Source organism: Gigantopelta aegis, chromosome 2 (genome assembly GCF_016097555.1).
Source record: "Gigantopelta aegis isolate Gae_Host chromosome 2, Gae_host_genome, whole genome shotgun sequence".
Lineage (NCBI taxonomy): Eukaryota > Metazoa > Mollusca > Gastropoda > Neomphalida > Peltospiridae > Gigantopelta > Gigantopelta aegis.
The window spans coordinates 30,502,172-30,530,097 of NC_054700.1; the positions used below are offsets into that span (position 1 = coordinate 30,502,172).

Consider the following 27,926-nt stretch of genomic DNA (forward strand, 5'->3'; position numbering starts at 1 on the left):
ATTCACATTTTGGAACTTTATTGTACAGTAGCTGCGTTTTATCGAATGTAACCGTGGGAATGTGTTTGGGACATGCAATGACCTTATATTCACAAAGCATGAACCGGTAGGAAACATAAAATCGGAGTTATAACCCATTTGTACCCTTTTGCGTTTCTTTTTTTGAAGAGTATATATATATTTCTTTATAATTTTCGAAGAGCTAGTTATTATAAAAGTAAAGTCTGTTTAAAACCACAAGTTTGAAATCTCAATGTTTTGTCAACTAAATGTTGACATCGTCAGGAGAAAACTAAACATAAAAACAGGAGTTCAACATTTAAAACTAGTAGGATAAAACAGTTCAAGTGAAACACCAGAGTTAAAAGAGGAAGTAACAATTTATTACACAGAGGAAAAGGATACGGATTAGCAAGCTCTGGAAAGCACAACTGGCTGAACCTGGTTGCAGACAAATGTTGACATCGTCAGGAGAAAACTAAACATAAAAACAGAAGTTGAGCATTTAAAACCAATAGGATAAAAACAGTTCAAGTGAAACACCAGAGTTAAAAGATTAATCACATCTCAAGATAAGCTGACTTGGAGGACTGATAAAATAAGGATATAAAAACAGCTAATTAGAATATAATAAAAGTTAACTCTGAAAGTTTTTTCGTGTGCCTTTGCCATCTTCCATTTTTGTTATAACTTTGATGAAAAGCATGGCAAACAAAGATAAAAGTTTTTTTTTATGTATGAATCCTTGTTTGACAATGTGTGATATAGGCACTAGACCTCAATACACTCTAATGGCTTACACAGCCATTACAAGGTCTGAAATTGTGCTGTTCAGGTTGACGTAAAATAAACATTCGTTACCTGATTTTCAAAATAAAATCCTGATGTAACAAAGTTAATCACAGTGTGTTTCTTACATAGCTTTGTTTCTATGATAAAAGCTCTCTAAACTGAACACTGGACAAATAATCCAGTCCCAAACTCTTTATTTAATGCAAATTATACCTCTCAAAACTGGACAATCGGACCATTGTTAATCATTATAGCGTTACTAATTGTTTTGTTTGTTTTCACTTCACCGTCATCGGCCGGATCACCAGACTGTGAATATAGCTAGTGCAATATGCACCTGCTCAGGTTAGCCATTAGATCACTGTTCCATATGCCTGGGTCTTTTTAGCAAATAACAATTAAGCAATTAAAGATCAAGTGACAGCCTTGATATCGTTCACAAACATGTTTATAGTTTTCTTCAAGGATTGGAAAACATCAGTGAATTTAATCCACTGTCTTCCTGTGTTCTGAATTTGATTTTGTTTTAAAACCGTTTATTTAGCAAAATAAAGAGTTGGCAAAGTAATGTTGGCTTTGCGGTGTAGAAAAGATGTCAGTAGCGTTTCATTGCCATATTGATTTTCAACATGTCGCCATATTGAACAAACACTCGATGATACACATAAAATTGTTAAAAGTTTTGAAAATATATAAACAAATTTTAAAATATCTCAAGTCAAAGGTTTTTTTATTGGATTATTATCTGTTGGATGCATCTTCAATAAGAGGCCGAATATGAATAAGACACCAGCAGAAAAAAACAACAGAGTACCACATAAAATGTATCAATGCAAACCCCTGAAAACTGGCTACCTCTGAAAACTGGACAAAAGACTTGGGTCTTGTGAATGTCTGGTTTAGAGGATTTTCACTGTAATAAATACATTTCTTCTTACTTGTGCTAGAACTGTCTGGTTACATACAGAACAATGACTTGGACTGCAGATTCAGTCAAAACCTGCTCAGATGCATCACAAAAATCAATATAAATATCAATTTTAACCTCTAAATGCCCATGACAAAACTAGCATGAATTCAGAAAAATTATTGGTCTGTCAGTAAACGTAGCGTCATTCTTAAACACGTTTGAAGTTATTTGTAATAAATATTTCCAAATAATGTTTCTTAAAATGTTCTTATTTGAGTACATCAGGCTGTTCTCATATGAGTACAAAAGTAATTCAAATGTTGAATTACACAGCCAGTCGGTGTTCGAACTCTAGAGGAATTCAAATGTTGAATCACCCAGCCAATCAATGTTCGAACTCAAGAGGAATTCAAATGTTGAATCACGCAGCCAATCAATGTTCAAACTCGAGAGGAATTCAAATGTTGAACCACACAGCCAGTCAGTGTTTTCATATTCAAGTGGGTTTCAGATGATGTTTTCTGCAGGCATTCAGTCTGTATTACCTAGTAACTTATTTGGATGTAGAAACCTTGTGTGGCTAATACAAAGACACACCATATTTTAAACAAGATGACAGCGTAGGTTAAAAAATATATATCTCTGGAACAGCATTGTTCGAAAAAATTCAGAATGCCTCAAGATATTGAGCAGAAATTTTGTATATAGCTTTATCATGTACAATACTGTTACAGATCAAGTTTGATTTTTATGGCTTTTATCCATTTTGACTGAGTTATGACACATGAACCAGTGTTCGAAAAAAGCATTTGTCCGTTTTCCCCAACTAAGTGAAAATCTATTCAGACAAGCAAAATGTGCCTCAGTGGTTGTCCAGTGGACAAGTAAAAATGTTCAGTGCAGTTTGATTTTGAGCAATCACAAACATCATCCTGGTACTTGAATAAAACAAACCATTTATTTGGACAAGTGAAAATATTGGCAGACAAGTAGATTTCTAGATGTATTTGTCCGGTGGACTAGTAAAACATGCTGCTTATTTCTATCACTGTGAACTTAGGAAATACAAAAAAAAGTAAGGGACATGTATTGCTTTAGCAGTACTCTCAAAAATATTGTTTTAACTTATTTTAAAGCTAACTATCCCAAAACGTTACACACTGATCACATTTTTTTTCTTTTCTTCTAAGGTTATGTTTTAAAGCAATACTCTCCGAATGCTTGTTGTAATAGTTGTACATTGACTAAAGGTTTGTGTTTTATGTTTTAAAGTAGTACTCTCCGAATGCTTGTTGTAAAGCTACTGTCACACTTTGCCAGATAGTATTAACGGATGTCCGACGGAGAGCAAAATTTTCAATCCGTTCTTCTCCGTTCACATGCGTTTCCTGTCCGTTTGCCGTTCAGCGAATGCATTCCTTGTCAGGCGAGGTCCGTTCAATCCGGCGGAAAGTTTTGTGCATGCACAAAACTTGGAACGGACTCCACCGGGCAAAGGCGTCCGCTGGTTGTATAGTTGTTGTGCGCTGGGCATGCGTTTTGTTCGGAACTCGTGTGTTCCTCGTCCTGTACTTGTCAGTTCGCATTCATTGATGTCCAGTGGACGTGACTCGCTGCCGGACTACAACCTGACATGCATCGGATGAACCGGAGGTGTACCGCATGTTCAGCGGACAATTACCTGATAAGGAACGCATGGGAACTGATGAATAATGGATGTGTAACGGGGTCCACAGGACAAAACTGACGACTTCAAGAAAAGTACAGTGTAAGTACTGTACATGTAACTGGTCTTCACTGGGTCCGAAATGGACAGCGACGTACATCCTCCGGGGTATATAATGTGGCTTCCCTGTCTCACCCCCCTCAAGACCTTCTGGGGCCGTGAGGACCTTCATGATGGAGTGTCCTGTGAGACTCCGCCTGCAGTATCAAGTGTCCCTGATCCAGGCACAGATTGGTCTTCCTCCGTGCCTTGGCCTTGCCCTTTCCAGCCTTCCTGGACTTCCCCTTGGTCATCTTGGAGAGAGGTGTTGAGCCAACTGGAGCCTGAGAACTGGGACTGGGAACTATATTAACGTGCCCACATCCTTTCGGTTCAGGCACGCCCACCCTGGACTCTGTCTCTGACCTTGCCAGTGGCCGATACCATGGCAGGAAGTGGAGCCTGACTGGGACTTGGAACTGTATTAACATGCCCACATCCTTTCGGTTCAGGCACGCCCACCATGGACTCGGTCTCTGACTTCGCCAGTGGCCGATTCCATGGCGGGAGGGGTGGAGCCTGATGATACTGTGTTCAATTCACCGGACTATTTATACCCGTTTTGTCCATCACGTGACCTGTACAAATACGTTCGAAGAACGTTTTGTCAGTTTCTCATGCGTTCTACATTCGTTTTGACCAGATCTTGTCCGTTACTCGTACGGTAATGTCCATTACAGTGGCCGGTAATTTTCCTGTACTTGTCCGGTGATTGTGCGGTGATTGTGCGTTTTATCCGCTAAATATCGGGTGTTCTTCCGTTCTAAGGGCCTCGAGCAGCAACGGAGACGACTTTCACTTCTGGATAATTTTCTTTCGCTCCGTCGGACGTCCGTTAACGCTATCCGGCAAGGTGTGACAGTAGCTTAATAGTTGTACATTGACTAAAGGTTTGTGTTTTATGTTTTAAAGCAGTACTCTCCGAATGCTTGTTGTAATAGTTGTACATTGACTAAAGGTTTGTGTTTTATGTTACAGACGGGCAAGACGCCGTTGTTTTATGCTGCTCATCGCGGGGACGTTGCTATCTGCAAGTGGCTGGTCGACAAAGGTGCCGATGTCAATGCTGCTGACATGTATCAGATGTAAGTTTATATTTTATCAGGGTTTCTAGATTATGGTAGCCTCACTCCCATGGCTAGTGATATTCAGTGTTTGGCTAGTAAACAACTACTATTGCCATGCCTGACGGCTAGTGGAAAAAGTTGTGATATACTGCATTTAAGTCTAAGGGTTTTCAAGCTCTGTCCCCCTCTTTAGGTGACATATCTGATTATTCCTATTAGTTATAATTGTATTACTTAAGGTAGGGCTAGTAAATTTTTAATCGTAGCTAGTGGATTTTTATAATTAGAAGCCCTGATTTTATTTTGATTCTGTGTTTAATTATGCCTCTCTCATTTTACTTTAATAATGTTTGTTATTGTTTTATCGGTAGTAAACAGTTAAAAAAGTTAAAGTTTAATTGTTTAACGACGCTACTAAAGCACATTGATTTATTCGATGTCAAACATTTGGTAATTTGACATATAGTCTTCAGATGAAACCCGCTACATTTTTCAATTAGTAGCAAGGGATCTTTTTTTTGCACTTTCCCACAAACTGAACAGCACATACCCAACAAGACTGGAAATAACGGCCTGTAAAAAGTGTAAAGCAGTCAATTTTTTAGACGTACCAGGTGAAATTCATCTACTAAAATTACCAAAAAATTGCAGGTCACTTTTAAAGAGACTGGAGCCTTTCTCACAACACATTGTAAGTTGACATCTGCTATTGGCAGTTATTCAGGTCGAATGTTTACACGTGTTTGGCATCTATTTCACGCAGAAACATATCATTATGGAAGATGCAGCATTTTAAAGACCAAAGAAAATTAAATGTTTGTACTTCAAACTACATTTAATTAGTTGTACTATTAGTAGTAATAAGAATTGTAATTTAGTCGTAAATTTACGATGTTTTGTGAAATTGGGCCCAGATGTTTGTACAATCATCTCATATCCTATTTAGTTGAGGCTGAGCTCGTGATTCTATTATACAGTCAAATCTGCTTAATTGCATAGCCCGGGTGCTTGTCAAATTTATGCTAATAACGGTATATAGAGAATACTCCCCGAGTGCTTTATAATATCACAAGACACAAGAGGGTATTATTTTTATCAACCATTATCATTCTTTTCATTTGCGACAGTTGTAACCAATGTCAGTAATGTGAGTTGAATGTCATCGGTAGACTCGTTAACTAGCAGAATGGCAGTGGCGTGACGTCACTAATGGTAGGTTTAGCGCTGAAACAAACACAGTGACGGAACAAAACATTGTCATGTGATTAAAATTTGACCAATTAAAATTATAAGCAGGAGATATTGCAAATTATAGTGCTGGCGATTTTTCCTACAAAAGCCTTTAATGGATGATAAAACCGATTATCCGATAGAGCCCCATTTCCAGATTATAACCAACGGTAAACTTTACAAATGCCTTGTGGACAGCGGATTTGACTGTATTTTAATTTTATAATGATCTAACATACATCTCAGAGCTAGGTCCTAATTTCCACACTGTCCCAAACTTTCCACTCACCCCGTACCTGTTATGGGGCACTTTCAGAGGAGGGTTTCACCAAGGTGTTTCGATCCTGTGACACAAGCATTTTAGGCTAACAGTCTACTAACTGAGCTACTGTAGCAAAGAGTAACAAAATTTTAATTTGTTTACCATAGTCTGACCGATATGTTCATTTCATCCCTGTCTTTCAATAATGGCCCAGAGTTACACCCCTTTCAACTTATTGTTATTTGTTGATAGGAAACAACCGACCTCAGTGGTGTCGTGGTTAAGCCATTGGACATGGCTGGTAGGTACAGGGTTCACAGTTACTGGGCTCCCACCCAAAACAAGACCACTACACCCTCTTCTCTCTCACTAACAACTAACAACTAACCCACTGTCCTGGACAGACAGCCCAGATAGCTGAGGTGTGTGTCCTGGACAGCGTGCTTGAACCTTAATTGAATATAAGCATGAAAGTAAGTAGCAGCTTTACCACAGTGATAGAAATGAGCAGAATGTTTCACTAGTCCACCAGACAAGTACATCTACAAATCTACTTGTCCATCAATATTTTTACTTGTCCAAATAAGTTGTATAGTTTTATTCAAGAGAAAGGACAATGTTTTTGATTGCTCAAATTGAAACAGCATTATAAATTTTTACTTGTCCACTGGACAACCACTAAGGTACATGTTGCTTGTCAGCTCAGATTATTACTTGTCAGGACACACGGATAAGTGCTTATTTCGAATACTGAACTACATACCACCTCCTTTGAGATAATAGGGCCCTCAAATAATTTAATTCTTGATTGCATCTGTTGACCAGTTCAAAGGAAAGCTTTCAAAGCAGGATCCTACGTAATGAAGAATGTATGAGGTGTAGATTCGAGACAAATCATTCACCAGCACCATAATCGTTTTTCATGAATCTACATCTACACTCCAAAGTGCATTTTCCAACTTAATCAATTCTTGATTTAAAAAATGATGTGACAGCTAAATAAACTTCTGTTATATATTTTGTTACTGAAAATATTGGTTAAAATAACAAATGATATTTACAAAAGTAATAATCCAAAACAATAGGGTCCTTTTGGACCTAACCTGAATGATTCAGTCTGGAAATCTTCAGCAGTGGATGGCTGACATCAGGGCCGTAGCTGGGGGTGGGGTGGGGTGGGGGGGGGGGTGGGCGAGGGTGGCTATTGCCCCCAAGAAACAAATCCAGAAAAAAAAAAAAAAAATTAAAGAAAATTCTCTTCTTAACCGTTTACGGTGTTTTAGACTATTAACTACTCAGTTGGCTCCCCCAAACAAAAAATCCTAGCTAAGTCCCTGGGCCCCGTACCACGAAGCGATCTTAGACCTAAGATCACCGTAACTGCACAGCTAACATATGCACTTAAGGTGATCTTAGCGCTAAGATCGCTTTGTGGAATGGGGCCCTGGGCATTAAGCATGATATCCGCATGTGCTAAACGTGTAATCTCTGATTTCCGATTTAGTTTCTAACACTCTTCACTGTGTCCTGCCAGAATATATTAATATGACTAGTATCAGGTTTATAAGGCTTAAATTACATATTTATTTGATGATGCAGACATTTGGCTTCATGGTCTAAAGTGTTGTACTTGTTAGCAGGTAGGATTTAGCTCAGTCGGTTCAATGCTTGCTTGAAGTCCTTGCGTCGCAGGATCAAACCACCTCGGTGGATATATTCAACTGATTGGGTTTTTTCTCGTTCCAACCAATGCAGCACAACTGAACCAATGCTGTGGTATGTGCTTTCCTGTCTATGGGGAAAGTGTATATAAAAGATCCCTTGCTGCATTAGGAAAAATGTAGTGGGTTTCCTGTGATGACTAAATGTCACAATTACCAAATGTTTGACATCCTATAAGCGATTATTATTTAATCAGTGTGCTCTAGTGGTGTCATTAAACAAAATAAACTTTAACTTTAATTTGTTTGCAATTTACAAGCTATTTCAGTTGGAATCCCCGACCTGAACCACATAAAAAGTTCAAATTGCATTGTTTCACAGGTGTTGATTCTTGAAAAATAATCGACACCTGGAACAATAGTGTGACGTTACAGGTATGAATTAAATTGTACTTTGTGCTTGTCTTTATTTTGTCACAAAAACAATGATACTGATTAGAAGTTCTATAAAATGATTTTATCTCAGGACTCCGCTGATAGTGGCAGCCAAAGAAGGCCACAAGGAGGTGGTAGAATTCCTGCTGAAGAAAGGAGCCATTCCAGATCACGTGGACAGGGAACGTATGTTACAACTCATCTGATTGGCTTTTAGGAAAGACCAATGTATAACAGGACATTTGATTAGCTTTTAGAAGACATATTGTAATATCTATCCTTACATAAACTAAAATGCATGGGATATGATACCGGCCTCGGTGGTGTTGTTGTTAAGCCATAGGAAATAAGGCTGGTAGGTACAGGGTTTGCAGCCTGGTAGTGGCTCCCACCCAGAGCGAGTTTTAACGACTCAATGGGCAGGTGTAAGACCACTACACCCTCTTCTCTCCCACTAACCACTAACAATTAACCCTCTGTCCTGGACAGACAGCTCAGGTAGCTGAGGTGTGTGCCAAGAACAGCGTGCTTGAACCTTAATTGTATATAAGCATGAAAATAAGTTGAAATGAAATGAAATGGATATGATACTGGAATCAATGTGCAGTGTTAAACCATCTTGTTTGAGGCTGGTAGGTGATGGGTTCCTATCCCAGTACCGGTTCCACGTTTTGCCATTCACTATGTTATTTATTTAAATGTCTGATGATGATAATGAAAACTATTTCTGCAATGCACAGTTTTGTATGTTATATGTAAAGCTTTAGCAAACTTTGTAATTGTTCATGACATTGAAATAAAAAAAATTAGTTTACAAAGATTGATTCTAAAAATAAAAACACTCCTCTTATCAAACAGGTGTTATAAACAAGTTTTGTCCCGTGTCTTAGCATACGGTTATGTTTTCTTCTACATTCTGAACTCAATGGTTTGTTGCAGGTTGTAATGCTCGAATGTAGAAAACACTACTGTTATCAAACGGGGGTTATAAACAAGTTTTGTTACTTGTCTTTGCATAATTATGATCAGGTTTTCTCCTACATTCTGGATTCAATGGTTTGTTGCATCGTTATAAAACAACGGGGGGTTATAAACAAGTTTTGTTACTTGTCTTTGCATAATTATGATCAGGTTTACTCCTACATTCTGGATTCAATGGTTTGTTGCAGGTCGTAATGCTCGAATGTAGTCAAAACACTACTGTTATCAAACGGGGGTTATAAACAAGTTTTGTTCCTTGTCTTTGCATAAATATGATCAGGTTTTCTCCTACATTCTGAACTCAGTGGTTTGTTGCAGGTCGTAATGCTCGAATGTAGTCAAAACACAACTGTTATCAAACGGGTGTTATAAACAAGTTTTGTTCCTTGTCTTAGCATAAATATGATCAGGTTTTCTCCTACATTTTGAACTCAGTGATTTGTTGCAGGTCGTAATGCTCTGATGTATGCCATGATGGCTGGGCACCAATCCATGAAGGAAGTGTTTGCAAAAGCACCAACAAGAGCATCATGGGATGTCCACCCTAGTAGTATCAGTATGTATGCACAGCAGCTCTGCCCTCCCCTAGCCAACCCTCCTGTCTCTCCACCCGTCTCTGTCTCTCTCTCCTTCTCATGGGTTTTTTGTTTCCTTTCCTTATTCCATAAAAAACATCACATATATTGTGCATTTTAAGTACTGTTTATTAAGACTACAATATAGTAAATGGAGTCGAAATCTCAACATATAAACTACATGTACATTGGATGTTGGGTTTGTTTACAATCTAATTAAAATTAGCTCCACTATTACATGTGGATCTAACACCAGCCAGTTGGAGCTCATGTCCACCAATCAAAACCTTACTTGCAGAATCCTGCCAGTGATTTAAAAATAATTTGAAAACATTCCGAATTATCCTGAGGGTATACGACATGTTTCGTGTGAATTACGAATGCCTTAAAACATGTTTTATTTTATAAAATAAATAATTTGTAATGTAAAACTGAAGACTGATTTATTATTTTTTATTTTTATAAATAAATAAATAATTTTTAATGTAAAATTGAAGACTGATAACCCACCCCGTACGTATTGGTATGGTTCGCTGTACTGCGACCACTAAAATAGACTCGCCCGATATTTTTAGAATTTGTATGCTCCCAAATAACGTTATAAAAGGCGAAGTGTGATTGGTCAATATTTAAATTATTATTTACAGACGAAATGTTACCTGGACATTGGGGACTACGCAGTGTTGTTAGTTTTAAATCACTGGCAGGATTCTGCAAGTAAGGTTTTGATTGGTGGACATGAGCTCCAACTGGCTGGTGTTAGATCCACATGTAATTGTGGAGCTAATTTTAATTAGATTGGGTTTGTTTATTAAGAGTAACATGCATGGCAGTATCTGTCTGTTCTCTGATGCGGTGGACCAAAGGAATTGTCACAGTAACAGAGCACCCACCATGAAAAGTCAACGCTTTATTAGTGGATGCAATTAGTTTTTAAGTCACCTGACCCAAACCTAAATGAATAAATGAACATAGTCAATAAATGAATTAATGAATTAATGAATCTATCTTTTTCTTTTCGTTCGCTTGTTGACTACACGTCGAGGCCAGCAGTGACTATGAACAATACTGTTCTCTGTAGATCACTTCTTGTGTCATACAGCTTCTTCTGGAGAGTTGTTGTAGTTGTCCAGGTAGAACAAATAAGTGAATGAACAAAATAATTAATGAATATTTAACGACAAATGTGGCCATCAAAGATAAGTGTAACTATCATTCTTCTATTGTTCACTAACCGGCCTCGGTGGCGTCGTTGTTAGGCCATCGGTCAACAGGCTAGTAGGTACTGGGTTCGGATCCCAGTCAAGGCATGGGATTTTTAATCCAGATACCGACTCCAAACCCTGAGTGAGTGCGCCGCAAGACTCAATGGGTAAGTGTAAACCACTTGCACCGACCAGTGATTCATAACTGGTTCAACAAAGGCCATGGTTTGTGCTATCCTGCCTGTGGGAAGCGCAAATAAAAGATCCCTTGCTGCTAATCGGAAAGAGTAGCCCATGTAGTGGCGACAGCGGGTTTCCTCTCAAACTGTGTGTGGTCCTTAACCATATGTCTGACACCATATAACCGTAAAAAAATGTGTTGAGTGCGTCGTTAATTAAACATTTCTTTCTTTCTTTCTTTCTATTGTTCAATATTGCATTTTTGTAACCGTTTTATTACAATAAAAATTTAATCATTCTTATTGATTATATCTGACTGACATTTTTTTTCCACAGAAACAAATGCAGTAGTAGTAGTACAGGACACACCTTCAAAACCAGAGCCATCGGCTGATCAGGTAATATATTTTAATATTGCACCTCACCTCTGATGTCATTAACTATTTACTTCACTTCCTCTGCACCAGCTGGTCCCAATGTTGGTTGTTTGTTGCATGTTTGAGAAAGGGTTTTAACAGGGATGTGGGGAAAATACTTCACCACATGGTGTTATTTGTGTTGTGCATAAAAATGTTCAATTAATACTGTATGGTGAGAGGGTTGGTGATAGACCAAGAGGAACTTTGTTCAAACCCAGTGTGAGAGTGAGTTACAGAGCAGTGATGATTCATATCCCAATATTTGGTGATTTTTGTCGTTGCTAAAACCCATCTCGTCCCTATAAGCTGTGCACCCAAACGGCTTTAACGAGTGTATGCTACGCTTTTGAAGCCAATTTAAACAAAAGCTTGATAGCCAGACTATTTTTTTTTTTTTTTTTTTTAATTCTGTAACATTTTACTCACTGATTATTCAATTTAATAAATTTGTAGGAATAATTCACGCGAATCCAAATAGATTCGGATGTTTTATGCTTGCGCGAATCCTGGAACGAATCAAGATTTGAATTTTTTAGCCCTGCTCCTATTTGATATTATCAAGTGTAGGTAAATGTGCTTGCAGCAAGTTTTTTTCTGTAGAACAATTACAGCATGTTAGGCACTAATAGTCCGTCCCATCATTCTATAAATATGGGGTTTTTTTTTAATAATTTCAGTTTGGTTTAACGTAAGAAGAAAAGTAAAAGTGTTTTGAAAATAACACAAAATATTATTTTTGTGTGCAATTTACAAATCCATCAGCTCAGAAATAAATAACTTGTAGTAAATTCCATTGCATGAAAAAAAAGGCGTTCTCTGTGGGACGGACTATAATATCCATTAAAAGAAACATTCCTTTCCTTTGAATGTGCCAGGTTGACTTGGTCGGCAAGTTCGACAATGATTCCCCATCATTAAACCATAAAGAGGTTGTACCACAAGAAGAAGAGGAGAGACTGTCGGGTCAGGTACTTGGTTTAAACGTTTTCTTTTAGTCCATAAACATGAAAGTTAGCAGCACCAGTCAGCCGGTCTCGGTGATGTCGTGGTTAAGCCATCGGACTGGTAGGTACTGGGTTCACAGCCTGGTACCGGCTCCCACCCATTGCGAGTTTTAAGACTTGGTGGGTAGGTGTAAGACCACTACACCTTCTTCTCTCTACTTTTATCATTACTGTATGATTTCCTTAACCCTAAGCCTAAACGTAACCCATTTTCTTTGTGGGGGAGGTCCCACAATATCCCCTGTTGACTGTGGTTGCATTCAGTTCCATAGTGCCATACTCAAAAATTTCTTTCCTTTAGAAACACTGATTATGTTTTTGTTTTTTTTATACATGTTGTTAATGACCAGAGCGTCATTAAACGGTATGTCAGCATGCTACAAGTTTGAAAGTAAACATTGTACAACCTTTTTTGTAGATTTTTAACACCTATTTTTGTAGGCTGTTGCTGTTATGCACTTAGCACTCTTTATGTTGTCATAGCAACTAACATGCACTTGCACCATGCTAATTCACATGAACTAAACAAATAAGAATTACCCGGGTAGATTCATTTTGTAATTGTGCCTGTCTCCAGAAGCGCTATGTTTCATGGCGTCACATATTTTTGATCAGATAAGCAAAAGATATTAAAGAGAGAAAAATACATGAGTGGTCGTTTATACCATTTATCTCACAACAAGTTGTTTTAAAATGTATCTAACGAGTGAAAACGGACACGGATGTATTATTTTATTTCTTACATATCCTCAAAAACCAGGTTTTAAGCAATTTTTAACATCTTTATCGACAAAAAGTTATTTACAACCCTTTGCACTTGTAGCTGCCTTATGCGTCACAGACACATGATTGCCAGGTTAACTATACGTCACAGTGTAATCAATTTCCACCGTGTTGGTTTTTTTCATTGGATGTATGGCATTGGTGACCTGGTCATCACCTAGGAGCAGCCAGTCATATGTCTTGAAATTGTTAACACACGTACGTGTGTAAACAACTATGTGTTATCAAACATAACACATGGTGTTCTCGCCAACGGATGTGTAAGAATAAAATATAAATGACAAATGGTAAGTATATAGTAATTTACTTACCTGTTGCCACAATAAAATATAAATGACAAATGGTAAGTATATAGTAATTTACTTACCTGTTGCCAGAATAAAATATAAATGACAAATGGTAAGTATATAGTAATTTACTTACCTGTTGCCACAATAAAATATAAATGACAAATGGTAAGTATATAGTAATTTACTTACCTGTTGCCAGAATAAAATATAAATGACAAATGGTAAGAATATAGTAATTTACTTACCTGTTGCCACAATAAAATATAAATGACAAATGGTAAGAATATAGTAATTTACTTACCTGTTGCCACAGTAAAATTTTGGGTAAAGCATTAATAATCCACAATGAATTGTTTTGTCATAAATAAAGTTCCACTGTATTTTAGTAATGTCACATGTTTCCAATCGTTTCATTGGCCGGCTATTTTCATGAACACTGATGTGTTTTTTGGAGCACACTTGAAGTCATATCTTACATTTCTGTTGACATGGTAAATAACCGAATTGAAAAATATTTGGAACTTCCAACAATGTTGTAGGGGGCAGGACGCAGTCCAGTGGTAAAGCGTTCACTTGATGCGTGGTCGGTCTAGGATCGATCCCCATCGGTGGACCCATTGGGCTAATTTGTTTTGTTCCAGCCAGTGCTCCACAGCTGGTGTAACAAAGTCTGTGGTATGTACTATTCTGTCTGTGGGATGGTACATATAAAAGATCCCTTGCTGTTAATCGAAAAGAGTAGCCCATGAAGTGGCAACAGCGGGTTTCCTCTCTCAATATCTGTGTTGTCTTTAACCGTACATGTATGTATGATGCCATATAACCGTAAATAAAATGTGTTGAGTGCATCATTAAATAAAACATTTCCTTCCAACAATGTTCCGTGAACAATTTTTAACATTTAGCATGCATGTGATACATGATGATTTTTGGAAGTGTTTATTTGAGATTATTAATCTGCTAGATCAATCATTATGGCAAGGATTAAAAAATTCTGAATTACGCATAGAACTCTTAACTGAAGTGCAAAATATTACATGTAGCCAATGCTAACATGCTGGTTAGGACCCATGAAACAAAAAAGTTTAAAGTTTGTTTTGTTTAATGACACCACTAGAACACATTGATTAATTAATTATCAGCTATTGGATGTCAAACATTTGGTAATTCTGACTCGTAGTCATCAGAAGAAACCCGCTACATTTTTCCTAATGCAGCAAGTGATCTTTTATATGCACTTTCCCACAGACAGGAAAGCACATACCATGGCCTTTGATCAGTTGTGGATGGAATGAGAAACCGACTGAGCTAAATCCTGCCCCATGAAACAAAGTAAAGTGAAACTGTTTGTATTCATCTTTCTACATTTGCAGTTATGGATAATGGGTTAATTTAAACACTAGTAACTGTAACTATAAAAATTGCCAATGGTGTAAAATTTCAGCTTCTGAGAAGAAAATTCCCAAATAAAATAAAACGTCACAACCAACATGATAAATACCCCCAACTTGCCTTCCATACATTTTTTCCACCTATGATCCATTCATCTGATTGGTTTTTTTTGTTCCAACTAGTACACCACACCACAGCACAACTGGATATGATTTTAAATAACGAGTTGTAACATAAATGGTATCTAACAGACATGAATGTTGTAATCTGTTTCTTACATATCGTGAAAAAAAAGTTTTAGAATAAATTTAAATGCCTTTTCCAACGAAAACTATTTACGGCCCTTGCACATATAGTTAACTTGTGCATCACAGACAAGTCAATTTCAGGTTAACTTGTACATTGGTATGGTATGACATTGGTGATCTGGCCATCATCTAGGGGCAGCCAGTCATCATATATCTTTAAATGTTAACACACATGTGTGTTAACAAGTAATGTTATGAAAAATAATGAATAATGTTCTCACCAACGGGTGTGTCAGAAACTAAAATAATACACTTAATAAAGTTATTTCTGTCTTTTGTGTGTAATATTTAATATTTTCTTTACGTCTGTCTATGGTTTTGCTTACTTTATCTGTTGTTTACATTATATTCAGACAAACCATGTAGAAGTTCCGCCTACTGCAGAAAAAACGTCTGCACCGGAAAGAGAGGTGATGTCTAAACCTGTTACTCTTTCGGAAGCTGATCAGAAAACGAAACAAGCACTGAAGGTACAGTACATGTATTCCATATACATATTTATTACCATTATGGTTAAAAATATCTTGGTACATATCAAAGTGATACGTCCCATTAGAACCCCAAGTGGGACGTAACACTTCGACGTCACACTTCGACGTAACACTTCGACGTAACACTTCGACGTCACACGATGACGTAACACGATGACGTAACACTTCGACGTAACACTTCGACGTCACACAATGACGTAACACTTCAACGTCACACGATGACGTAACACTTCGACGTAACACTTCGACGTAACACTTCGACGTCACACGATGACGTAACACTTCGACGTCACACGATGACGTAACACTTCGACGTAACACTTCGACGTCACACGATGACGTAACACTTCGACGTCACAAGATGACGTCACACGATGTCGTAACACTTCGACGTCACACGATGACGTAACACTTCGACGTCACACTTCGACGTCACACGATGACGTCATTGATTGGCGCACTACAATCTTACAGGAACGTCAACCAAACGAGTTTAGTGATATAAATTAAGATCGATTATGGGTAATAAATAAGATATTAAACTTGTTACCATTTCGAATCATGTTTATGTTCCTCGTGAAATAATTTTTATTGTCACTGAAAATTATTTTATTCAGGACATAAATATGATACAAAGTGGAAGCTCGTTTAATATCCTATAAATATATAAATAAGCTAGAGACAACATATATTCATTACATAACCTGAAATCCTGTAGAAGTTATGACTGGCCCTAAAATGTTCTTTTCCCTAGCAAAAAAAATATTCTGTTTGTACATATGTGTCTAACTCTCTCAGTATAACTTGCTTTTGATTCAGTGCTGAGAAATTCAGAAACTGAAAATAAACACCCAGTGTAACACTAGGCTTTTTTGTAAAAACAAATCTTTAAAAAATCAGGGTACACAAAAAGTTTAAAGTTTTTGTTTGACGACACCACTAAAGCACATTGATTTATTATTCATCGGCTGTTGGATGTCAAACATTTGGTAATTTTTACACATAGTCTTAAAGGTAGGGTCAACTCAAACAAGAGCCGTATGTGTTGGAAAGATGCATACCCGGACCACCAACACATACTGACACTTTAGCAAATGAAAAACGCATAATGTTAGAGTTAATAAAAAAACATGATTATTCCTGCTAACTGGGGGCAGCCATTTTGTTTCGTTTTTGTGACGTCCAGTGGGATAGCTTGGGGCGAAGTGACGTCAGCTCCTGACCATCTCCTGTATGTACAGTGTAAACAAAATCAGTAATTTTTGACAAGGCACTTCTCTTTGATCAACCTGACTTGTAATACAGCATAAATTACGTAATAATGTAATAAACTATTTAACTAAATATATTTCAAGTTGCATTAATGGAACAAAATGGGGTTATAGTATTTTTCTCTGTTAAATAATCCAAAGGAAAAATGTACACTATTAGGCCTGTTGATATGCTACGTTGAAGCAAAAATGACAACCCACGATACCCAAGTGATAATTTTCTTTTCTTTGGGACTACATAATTGGTCAGTTCTGTGGTTTTAAATGGAAAAGTCTACTTAATCAATTGTTTTACAGAACTATTTACAGTAATAAACCATGTCCATTACCATTTAGGGGCGACAGGTAATATTCCACAATACCTGTATGTATTTTTGTGTCTAGACAGCGTCTGGTTACCAATCAAATACACACCTGCCAATCAGGAATCACCGGTAGAAGCAACTAACAGCATAGACCAATTAACTAAGAAAACACTCCATGTAGCATTTCAGTGCATAGGTTAATACATGGACAAAACTGTTAATTATTTCAACTTGTTATGTAGCCACTTTGACAATGGTATTTTATTTTGTATTGAAAATTGATATACGTAGTGCTGGATATACTTATTGCTGGCTTACTGGGATGTGTATTATTACAGAACATTGCAATGTATGACTATTTATCATCCCGCAAAAACCAGGTAGATTGTGTTTCTCTAGTTCCAAGGCTCATTCCTGACGTTACGCGTTAAGTATTACGTAACCACCAGCTCGCCAGAGCGCATACTCACCGAGATGGTACGAAATGGCTGCGCCCGTTATATGTACTAGCCGTCACATTTAACCGTTTTATTAATTAACTATACGATTATACTTGTTGATTTTAAGCAGTAATGTGAATTATATATCGTTGAATATGCATACCATGCCAAATGCCTTAATTGTCCCTTCCTTTAATTAGAGAGGAAACCTGCTACATTTTTCCATTAGCAGCAAGGGATCTTTGATATATGCAGCATCCCACAGACAGGATAGCACATACCACAGCCTTTGTTATACCAGTCATGGTGCACTGGCTGGAACGAGAAATATGCCAATTGTTCCACCAACGTGGATCGATCTGAAAACAACCGCCCCAACAAGCTAGTGCTTCACCACTTTTTAAATGTTTGTGGCATTTGAAAAAATAAAAATAAAAATCTGAATAAAAATATACAATTTGTAATGTAGAATAATGGTAGTTAAATGTTTTAAATGTCCTCAGTTTTATTTAATTCCCATAAACAACTTTTACAGGTGTATCCAAGACATTAAAGAATAGAATGCTCAGTTATCGATACCATATGAATTAGAGATTTTAATTTATTACCCATATGGGCTCAAATATACAGGGTGATATTATTTTTTCGATCTCTGCTTCTACAGCCACTGATTGGCTGGCTTAAAAATCACGACGTTTGGTTGGTTGCTTGCCATGGTGGGATCTTCACTTTCATTCATATAATGTTTCCATTCATGAGTCAGATTACACATGATATATGATCTACAAAGATTTACAGAAAAAAATTGACTCATTTGTTTCGTAAACATGAAATGGTATATTTTCATAAGTATCGGCTTTAGTAATATATAAAAATAATTATTTTCTAATGCAAATACAGTTGTAGTATTTTGTACCGGTACTGTAAACATTTGACTGTAAAAAGAATGCCGTTATGCCGTCATTTACATTACGTCATGTAATTCGCGCAAGATTATATGACATAATGGCTAATGGCTTTCTTGTATACTGCAGAGGAGTTTTTACAGTAAAAATCAGTTAAAATTGACAATGGGTAATAAAGAGAATAACCAACTTGCTACAAGGAGTTACGAATTATCTGTCGCTTATGAATGAATGTTATAACATTTATTCACTCGAGACAAATAATTCATAATTCCTAGTAGCTCATTAGTTATTCTATAAATAATTTTCATTGCTTTCAGTCACCCCTATGAATAGTAGATTTTTTCATTACCGAGTGTACAATAAATGCAAGAACAGGGCCTCTCTGCATGCTATATGTGTGATGAGTTTTAAGAGTTGCTAGTGTGCTATGTTTGAGTTTTAAGAGTTGCTCTGTTTCGGGGGGGGGTGATGTAGCCTAGTGGTAAAGCGTTCGCTTGGTGCGCGGTCTGTCTAGGATCGATCCCCGTTGGTGGACCCATTGGGCTATTTCTCGTTCCAGCCAGTGCTCTACAACTGGTGTAACAAAGGCCATAGTATGTACTATCCTGTCTGTGGGATGGTGCATATAAAAGATCCCTTGCTGCTAATCGAAAAGAGTAGCCCATGAAGTGGCAATAGCGGGTTTCCTCTCTCAATACCTGTGTGGTCCTTAACCATATGTCTGATGCCATATAACTGTCAATAAAATGTGTTAAGTGTGTCGTTAATTAAAACATTTCCTTCCTGTTCCAGGAGTTGGAGGAGGAGCATGACCAGCTGAATGAAGAGTTCCACAAGCTGTCTCTGCAGAAAATGAAGCTGCAGGACAAGGTGGACTTCCTCAATGGCCGACTGGACCACGTCAAACAGGTGCGGTCACCAGCAAACACTCAACACTCATCGCATGGCAAACAGTCTAGTGACGAGCAGGCAAAGGGGCACAATTCTAATCATGTCTATTCATTTTGATTTAATAAGTGACTCTGTTTGAGTGAGGGGCTGGACGTAGCCCAGGGGTAAAGCATTCGCTTGATGTGTGGTCGATCTAGGATCTAGGATCTAGGATCGATTCCCGTCAGTGGGCCCATTGAGCTATTTATCGTTCCAGCCAGTGCACAATACAGGACACACTCGCCATCAGTTTACAATGATTATTAATCATGGGCTATTGGATGTCAAACATTTGGTTATTCTACATTTTTCCATTAGTAGCAAGGGATCTTTTATATGCACCATCCCACAGACAAGGTAGCACATACCACAGCCTTTGATATACCAGTTGTGGTGCACTGGCTGGAACGAGAAATAGCCCAATGGGGCCCACCGACGGGGCATCGATCCCAAACTGAACTAGCATCAAGCGAGCGCTTTACCACTGGGCTACGTCCCGCCCCAATAAATGCAATAACCAAACAGTGTTCATATACGTAACGGTCATTAGATGGTTTATCTAATTTGTGAATGTTATTAATATCGGTCCCCCATTTGTCCCCAGGTAGAGGGTAAAGTTTGTCATAGAGAGAAATCATTTGAACTGCTAATACTTACACTTCTTTTTCGAAAACTGGCCTCGGTGGCGTCGTGGTTAGGCCATCGGTCAACAGGCTGGTAGGTACTGGGTTCGGATCCCAGTCGAGGCATGGGATTTTTAATCCAGATACCGACTCCAAACCCTGAGTGAGTGCTCTCCGCAAGGCTCAATGGGTAGGTGTAAACCACTTGCACCGACCAGTGATCCATAACTGGTTCAACAAAGGCCATGGTTTGTGCTATCCTGCCTGTGGGAAGCGCAAATAAAAGATCCCTTGCTGCTAATCGGAAAGAGTAGCCCATGTAGTGGCGACAGCTGCTTTCCTCTCAAAATCTGTGTGGTCCTTAACCATATGTCTGACGCCATATAACCGTAAATAAAATGTGTTGAGTGCGTCGTTAAATAAAACATTTCTTTCTTTCTTTTCTGAAACTACTTGAGCAATTCCAACCAAATGTTGCAGGAAGCTTTCTTGGCACACGGAGAAATAAATGTGTATTCTGAGGGCCTGAGTTCAATAGGGGGAAAGAAACTAAACCAATTTATTAAATTCTTCTTATCTTCTTTCATAAATACCAAGTCTTGGCATATGGAAATGTTTTTGTGTGAATTTGGTCATTCCAGAAATGCTATAACCAAATTGTCTTTATACACGTAAAGGTCATTAGATGATTTATCAAAGTTGTGAATTTTGTTAACAGTGGCATAGGAAGGTGCCAAAAAGTGTGTGTGGGGGTGCCACACACTCACACGCATACACACACACAGATATATGTATGTATGTATGTATGTATGTATGTATGTATGTATCAGGGGTGGGGAAAAATAAAATTGTCAATCGGTCCCGCTTGATGTCATCATCAACGGAGTGGGGGAGAGGAGGGAAAAAGAAACTAATAAAAAAAAAACTTTTTTTTTTATCACATCAGTAAAACTTTTTTTTTTATCACATCAGTAAAAAAAACCCCAAAAAACCACAAATTGTATATATTATACATAATGGAATAAATAATTTAAAAAAGGAATAAAAGTTATGAATTTAAATCCCATATATGTATAAAAAGTATGAGTATTCAGTACTGTATCCTGAAAATTAATAAAAGATGGCACCGTTGAAGCGTTTGACAGCCTGAGCTAGCAAATGTTTAGACAAAGAGATTAATAACGTCATCACTGATTGGACGAAATTTGACCTCTACTGGCTCTTGAGATAACCAGTACATGTAGCTGTTCTGCTTACTCCCACTTGTTAACAAAAGAGTGGAAACCTTTTGTTAATTTTAAAATCCTTTATAATTATTGGATTGACTACATTGAACAGTCAACAATAAATACATTTATAGATTATTTCAGTATATTTTATGCTATTTCAAGCAGTTTGTATTGCACAAAAGTCTCTTGCTTCGGACTGGGACACTTGACCCGACAAAGCTCCGTACATAGGTGTTGACAGGTGTTGATTGTAACCAGTTGCAAACTCTGGTTCCTTTGTTTTAATTGGAGTGTAATACCTTGATGGCTCTCTCACCAAGAATGGTGTTATTGTTAACGTCTGTTTAATCTCTTGACCGGCTCAGCAACTTTGACAAAATTAATGTCTTGCCTAGTGGCTGTGGATTGACACTACTGACAGGTAGTACTGTAGGTCCGACTTCAGTGACTGACGATATATACTTAGGCAGACTTCAAAATCACAGACGTCTTGCAACTAGCCATATTGACCACTATTTATTTATTATTTTAAATCATGCATGAGATACTGATGTCTGGGCAGGCCGGTCCACTTGACTGCATGAGATACTGATGTCTGGGCAGGCCGGTCCACTTGACGGATAAGAATTTGTTCCAATAATAGAAATGAACAGGTGCTTCGGACCGACGAGAATGACAAAAGTGGGACCGGCAAACACACATTTTAAAAAAAAAAAATTCGGTCTCAGAGATCGAGAATCGGTCCCAGACCGGGAAAAAAGGGCTTTTCCCCACCCCTGGTATGTATGTATGTATCTATCTATCTCTCTATCTCTCTATCTATCTATCTCTCTATCTCTCTATCTATATATATATATATATATATATATATATATATATATATATATATATATATATATATATATATATATATAAACCATCGCAGCTGCTATTGGATCAAGAAAACGGGGACACATGCCCCTTCCTTGCCCCCCCCCCCCCCCCTGCTTCCTTGATTAATGTTGGGATGCCTGTTTGTACCTTGGGAAGGGTGGAGTTTACTAGAATAGTTTAGAGAAATCCATCTAAAGTGTAATTTGTTCACAACCACTAGTCTTGTACCATGTCCAACTAAATTTAGTGGGAAGCTTCCTTGACCCATTGAGGGGTTGGACGTAGCCCAGTGGTACAGCGCTCGCTCGATGTGCGGTCGGTGTGGGATCGATCCCCATCGGTGGGCACATTGGGCCAATGCACCATGACTGGTATATCAAAGGCCGTGGGATGGTGCATATAAAAGATTCCTTGCTGCTGATTGAAAAAAGTAGCCCATGAAGTGGCGACAGAGCGTTTGCTCTCTCAATATCTGTGTGGTCCTTAACCATATGTCCGACGCCATATAACCGTAAGTAAAATGTGTTGAGGGCATCGTTAAATAAAACATTTCTTTCATTCTTTCTTTTCCTTGACCCATTGAGAAACAAAATCATGAATTTTGTCTTTCTGACCGACCCACACATCCACCCACCCACCCACCCTCAGCTGAAAAATAGGTCCAGGTGGTAAGTGGGGTCAACAATACTCAGATAACTGTTTAGGCCCATCCTATAGGTCTCTTGTTTTGTTATTTTAAAAAAATATTCTGTATTTTTAACTCTGTATTATTATTGTTTTTGTAGGGTTGGGTTTTTTTTGGGTGGGGGGGGGGTTGTGATGTGGACAAATGTTTATATAACTTTTATCTGTTTTTATTTATCATAATGTCACAGCTTTGTAATGGAAACTGATTAAATTAAAAATTGAATAATTTTATTCTTATTTTTTTAGGAGCAAAGTGAAAATGATCAGGTGGTTCAAGAATATGAGGATACGGTTTGTAGTTAAATACTTTGTTGGCCAGCAGTTTTATAAATATTTATCAAATTTTATCCTGCAACCACTGTTTTTATTGACAGAATATGATGTTGGATAAAGCAAAGTCATATCCATAATAGTAGCAGGACATGACTTTTGATGTCACACACGTAGCTACATTACAAAATGGCTCATTGGACCTGTAGGTCATCATAAAATGTGGCTGAAATAACTGGTTTTTCTTCTTAATTTTTATGGTCTGCAGGATAAAAATAATAACTAGTTAATAATGTCAGATATCTGCTTTATCCTGTTCAGTCCGAATGAGAAATTCCACGAGGTTCTCCCATTGTTACCTTCACAGAATAAAGCAGATATCTGATGTCATTAACTAGTTATTCTCTATATAGCTTCGTTATTTTGAACACTTTTATACATAAAGGAACTCTAGATCATGTTATTTTTCATGGCATCTGATAAATCAGATGGCTGCCAGGCGTGGATTCAAGTGGGGGGTCCAAGGGCCCCGGGCCCCTCTATTTTTGGTGTAACAATATATATTACAGAATACACAAAAATGCAAAGTTATCCCGTCCACCTGTCAAGGACATTTAAATTCTATTTCTAAAAACTACAACGGGTTTTGGGCCCCGTCTATTAAAAAATCCTGGATCCGTGCCTGGCTGCTCTAGCACTATACATATTGCTTATACGAAAGGTTTGTGCTTTTAATATTAAGCTTTATAAACATATAGACGTGTTTCTTCAATTGTCAACAAGTGGTATACGACATTGTCAGTAGATGCTGTGGCCCTATGTCTGTGAGTGAAATTCACACACCAATAAAGTGAAGGCACTGTATGTGGGTGCATTTTCAGTATTTATAGTATTTTTAATACGTTTTGTGAAAGCAAAGCAATATCTTGAATAATTCAACCTCATTTAAATTCTATTTCTAAAAACTACAACTGGTTTTGGGCCCCCTCTATTAATAAATCCTGGATCCGCGCCTGGCTGCTCTAGCACTATACATATTGCTTATATGAAAGGTTTGTGCTTTTAATATTAAGCTTTATAAACGTATAGACGTGTTTTTTAATACATTTTGTGAAAGCAAAGCAGTATCTTGGGTAATTCAATCTCATTTAAACATTGTACAGTCTTATCGGACTTGGTTAAGTGTGTTAATAATGAAAAACAGAAATACAAAAGTATGTAGCGAATAAATTAAACACATGCAAGCAAATTTGATTTTTTTAAATATTAGCCATAAAATATTATGATGTAGTAATAACAAAAAGTAACAACTTTGAAAACTACCTGGTGAGCAAACCTTTTAGAAGTCTCAGGTCATGCCGGTACCGGGCTGCGAACCCTGTACCTACCAGTCTTATGTCCGATAGCTTAGTCACGATGCCACCGAGGCCAGTACTTTGCATGGCAATCACTTGACCGCTCGCCTAAAACTTTCCAGGCAAGTGTGGATGGGAGAGGGAGTGATCACTCACAGCCTGGGTGGCAGCTATGGGTTTTTATTCTCTCTGTCGATCAAGTGTCGAAATACATTACGTAACCATATGTTAGATTAGCTATATAGCTGAGGTGTCATCAGATAAATATTCCTATTCATTTTGAATGTTTGAAGAGAAATTGGCCCCACAGATAAGTTTATTGTTTTGTTTAACGACACCACTAGAGCACATTGATTTATTAATCATCAGCTATTTGGATGTCAAAGATTTGGTAATTTTCTAGTCTTAGAGAGAAAATCTGCTACATGTTTTCCATTAGTAGCAAGGGTGCTTTTATATGCACCATCCCACAGACAGGATAGCACATACCATAGCCTTTGATATGCCAGTTGTGCTGCACTGGCTGGAACAAGAATTAGCTCAATGGGCCCGCTGAAAAATTGGTCCCACAGATAAGCTTTACACACTGGTAGTGAAGTCATTCTGACGTATGACCATTAGTGTGAAGACCTGGGTACAGTATTTGAAGAGAAATTGGCCCCACAGATAAGCTGACACACTGGTAGTGAAGTCATTCTGACGTATGACCATTAGTGTGAAGACCTGGGTACAGTATTTGAAGAGAAATTGGCCCCACAGATAAGCTTTACACACTGGTAGTGAAGTCATTCTGACGTATGACCATTAGTGTGAAGACCTGGGTACAGTATTTGAAGAGAAATTGGCCCCACAGATAAGCTGACACACTGGTAGTGAAGTCATTCTGACGTATGACCATTAGTGTGAAGACCTGGGTACAGTATTTGAAGAGAAATTGACCCAACAGATAAGCTGACACACTGGTAGTGAAGTCATTCTGACGTATGACCTTAGTGTGAAGACATGAGTACAGTATTTGAAGAGAAATTGGCCCCACAGATAAGCTGACACACTGGTAGTGAAGTCATTCTGACGTATGACCTTAGTGTGAAGACATGAGTACAGTATTTGAAGAGAAATTGGCCCCACAGATAAGCTTTACACACTGGTAGTGAAGTCATTCTGACGTATGACCTTAGTGTGAAGACATGAGTACAGTATTTGAAGAGAAATTGGCCCCACAGATAAGCTGACACACTGGTAGTGAAGTCATTCTGACGTATGACCATTAGTGTGAAGACCTGGGTACAGTATTTGAAGAGAAATTGGCCCCACAGATAAGCTGACACACTGGTAGTGAAGTCATTCTGACGTATGACCATTAGTGTGAAGACCTGGGTACAGTATTTGAAGAGAAATTGACCCAACAGATAAGCTGACACACTGGTAGTGAAGTCATTCTGAGGTATGACTGTTTGGTATGAAGACCTGAGTACAGTGTTTGAGCAGTTTTGCTTGTTTCTGTTGTAGGTGAATGATCTGCGTAACCTGTTGGAAGAAGAACAGGAGCGATCAAGTGAACTGGCAATTCAACTTCTCCACAGCACCGACCGCGACAAGCAAGTCATCTTGTCATGTAGTGGGAAAGGATCGATCAATACACGGGTATGTTTGAGATAAGCAAGTCATCTTGTCGTGTAGTGGGAAAGGATCGTTCAAAGCACGGGTATGTTTGAGATAAGCAAGTCATCTTGTCGTGTAGTGGGAAAGGATTGTTCAAAGCACGGGTATGTTTGAGAAACGTTTCATTTTGAGGGGCATCACTGCACCCCTCATTTGACAAAGTGAACTACTTTTTATAGAATAAATGACACAAAATTAATTAACACTCTGAATGGAATGCAACATGATATGCATGATATATAGCTAAAGAAACATTTCTGGAATTTTTACATCTATAACGATACCGTAGCACATTCCTATATCTGTGAAAAAGTAATTTATTAGTTTTATTTGTGTTATTTCTCTGTAAATGACGTTACATTAAAATGATGTCACTGATCGTTTAAACAATTTACACCAATTGCTCAAGGATATGTGTGCTGTACATGTGGTTAGTGGTGTCACTCATCAAACTCACATCATTTTTCTCTTACCCTTAAGCATATAGCACAGAGCTATCCTATGAAAGACGGCTATGAAAATATGTATATTTATCCTGCAACCACTGTTTTTATTGACAGATTATAATGACGGATATTTAGCAAAGTCTTATACGTATAGTATGACTTTTGACATCACTCATGTGACGTCACACGCATAGCTACATTAGAAAATTGCTCGTTTGACCTATAGTTCATTAGACAGTGTAGTTTAAATAACAGAAATAATAGCTTTTCCCCATAATTTTTATGGTCTGCAGGATAAAGATAATAACTAGTTAATGATGTAGGATAATGGCTTTATCTTGTTCAGGCTGAATGAGAAATTTCCCATTCTTACCTTTACAGGATAAGTTAAAGTTTGTTTTGTTTAACGACACCACTAGAGCACATTGATTAATTAATTATTGGATGTCAAACATAAGGTAATTCGGACTCGTCATCAGAGGAAACCCGCCACATTTTTATCTAACGCAGCAAGGGATCTTTTATATGCACCATCCCACAGACAGGATAACACATACCATGGCCTTTGATATATCAGTCGTTGGTGCACTGGTTGGAACGAGAAAAAATCCAATCAGTTGAATGGATCCACCAAGGTGGTTCGATTCTCACAGGTTAAAGCCAATATCCTACATCATTAACTAGTTATTCTCTGTCTACCTGTACCATGAACTATCGTGTGATTATGCTTAACAAAGGAAACTGACAATTGTTATGTTTGTGGTCATCGGGCAACCGTTTCAGTTGATATTTAGGCATTAACACCTGCCTTATTGTATTTATCTTGTTTATTTGTAGTGCTAAATGTTATTATTTAACACGTGAAATAAACATGGTAAATATGATGATAACATGTAGTTTATTAATGATAAAATAAAATAAAGTTATTTTTCACTCATCCATTTGGGTAAATAAACTATTATTTTACATGAACTGACAAAGATAAAAAATATTTGTATTTTATCATGATATGCAGTCATGTGTGATAGAAAAGGTACACCTTTTTGCAGATATGCAGAGTTCACTAGGTGAGATATAAGTCATAATATTTGACAAAATCAAACATGAAATATGTCATTAGTAAGCATACACATGTATGTAAGTGTCTTGTTATACAGTTTATTGTGTATGTGTGTTA

At 37.7% G+C, this 27,926-nt stretch overlaps 1 protein-coding gene across 2 annotated transcripts in view; it reads left to right on the plus strand.

Annotated features, from left to right (window-relative positions):
• Window positions 1-27,926, plus strand: part of LOC121383625 (ankyrin repeat domain-containing protein 24-like) — an 82,348-nt gene that overhangs the window by 33,670 nt on the left and 20,752 nt on the right. Inside the window, exons 7-15 of one of the 2 annotated variants that reach the window (XM_041513721.1) lie at window positions 4,446-4,552; window positions 8,214-8,308; window positions 9,552-9,659; window positions 11,400-11,461; window positions 12,358-12,450; window positions 15,613-15,729; window positions 19,467-19,583; window positions 23,263-23,307; window positions 26,151-26,285. In XM_041513721.1, coding sequence (XP_041369655.1) covers window positions 4,446-4,552; window positions 8,214-8,308; window positions 9,552-9,659; window positions 11,400-11,461; window positions 12,358-12,450; window positions 15,613-15,729; window positions 19,467-19,583; window positions 23,263-23,307; window positions 26,151-26,285 — 879 coding nt within the window. The remainder of the gene's footprint in view (window positions 1-4,445; window positions 4,553-8,213; window positions 8,309-9,551; window positions 9,660-11,399; window positions 11,462-12,357; window positions 12,451-15,612; window positions 15,730-19,466; window positions 19,584-23,262; window positions 23,308-26,150; window positions 26,286-27,926) is intronic. The other variant, XM_041513727.1, reaches the window with a different exon arrangement.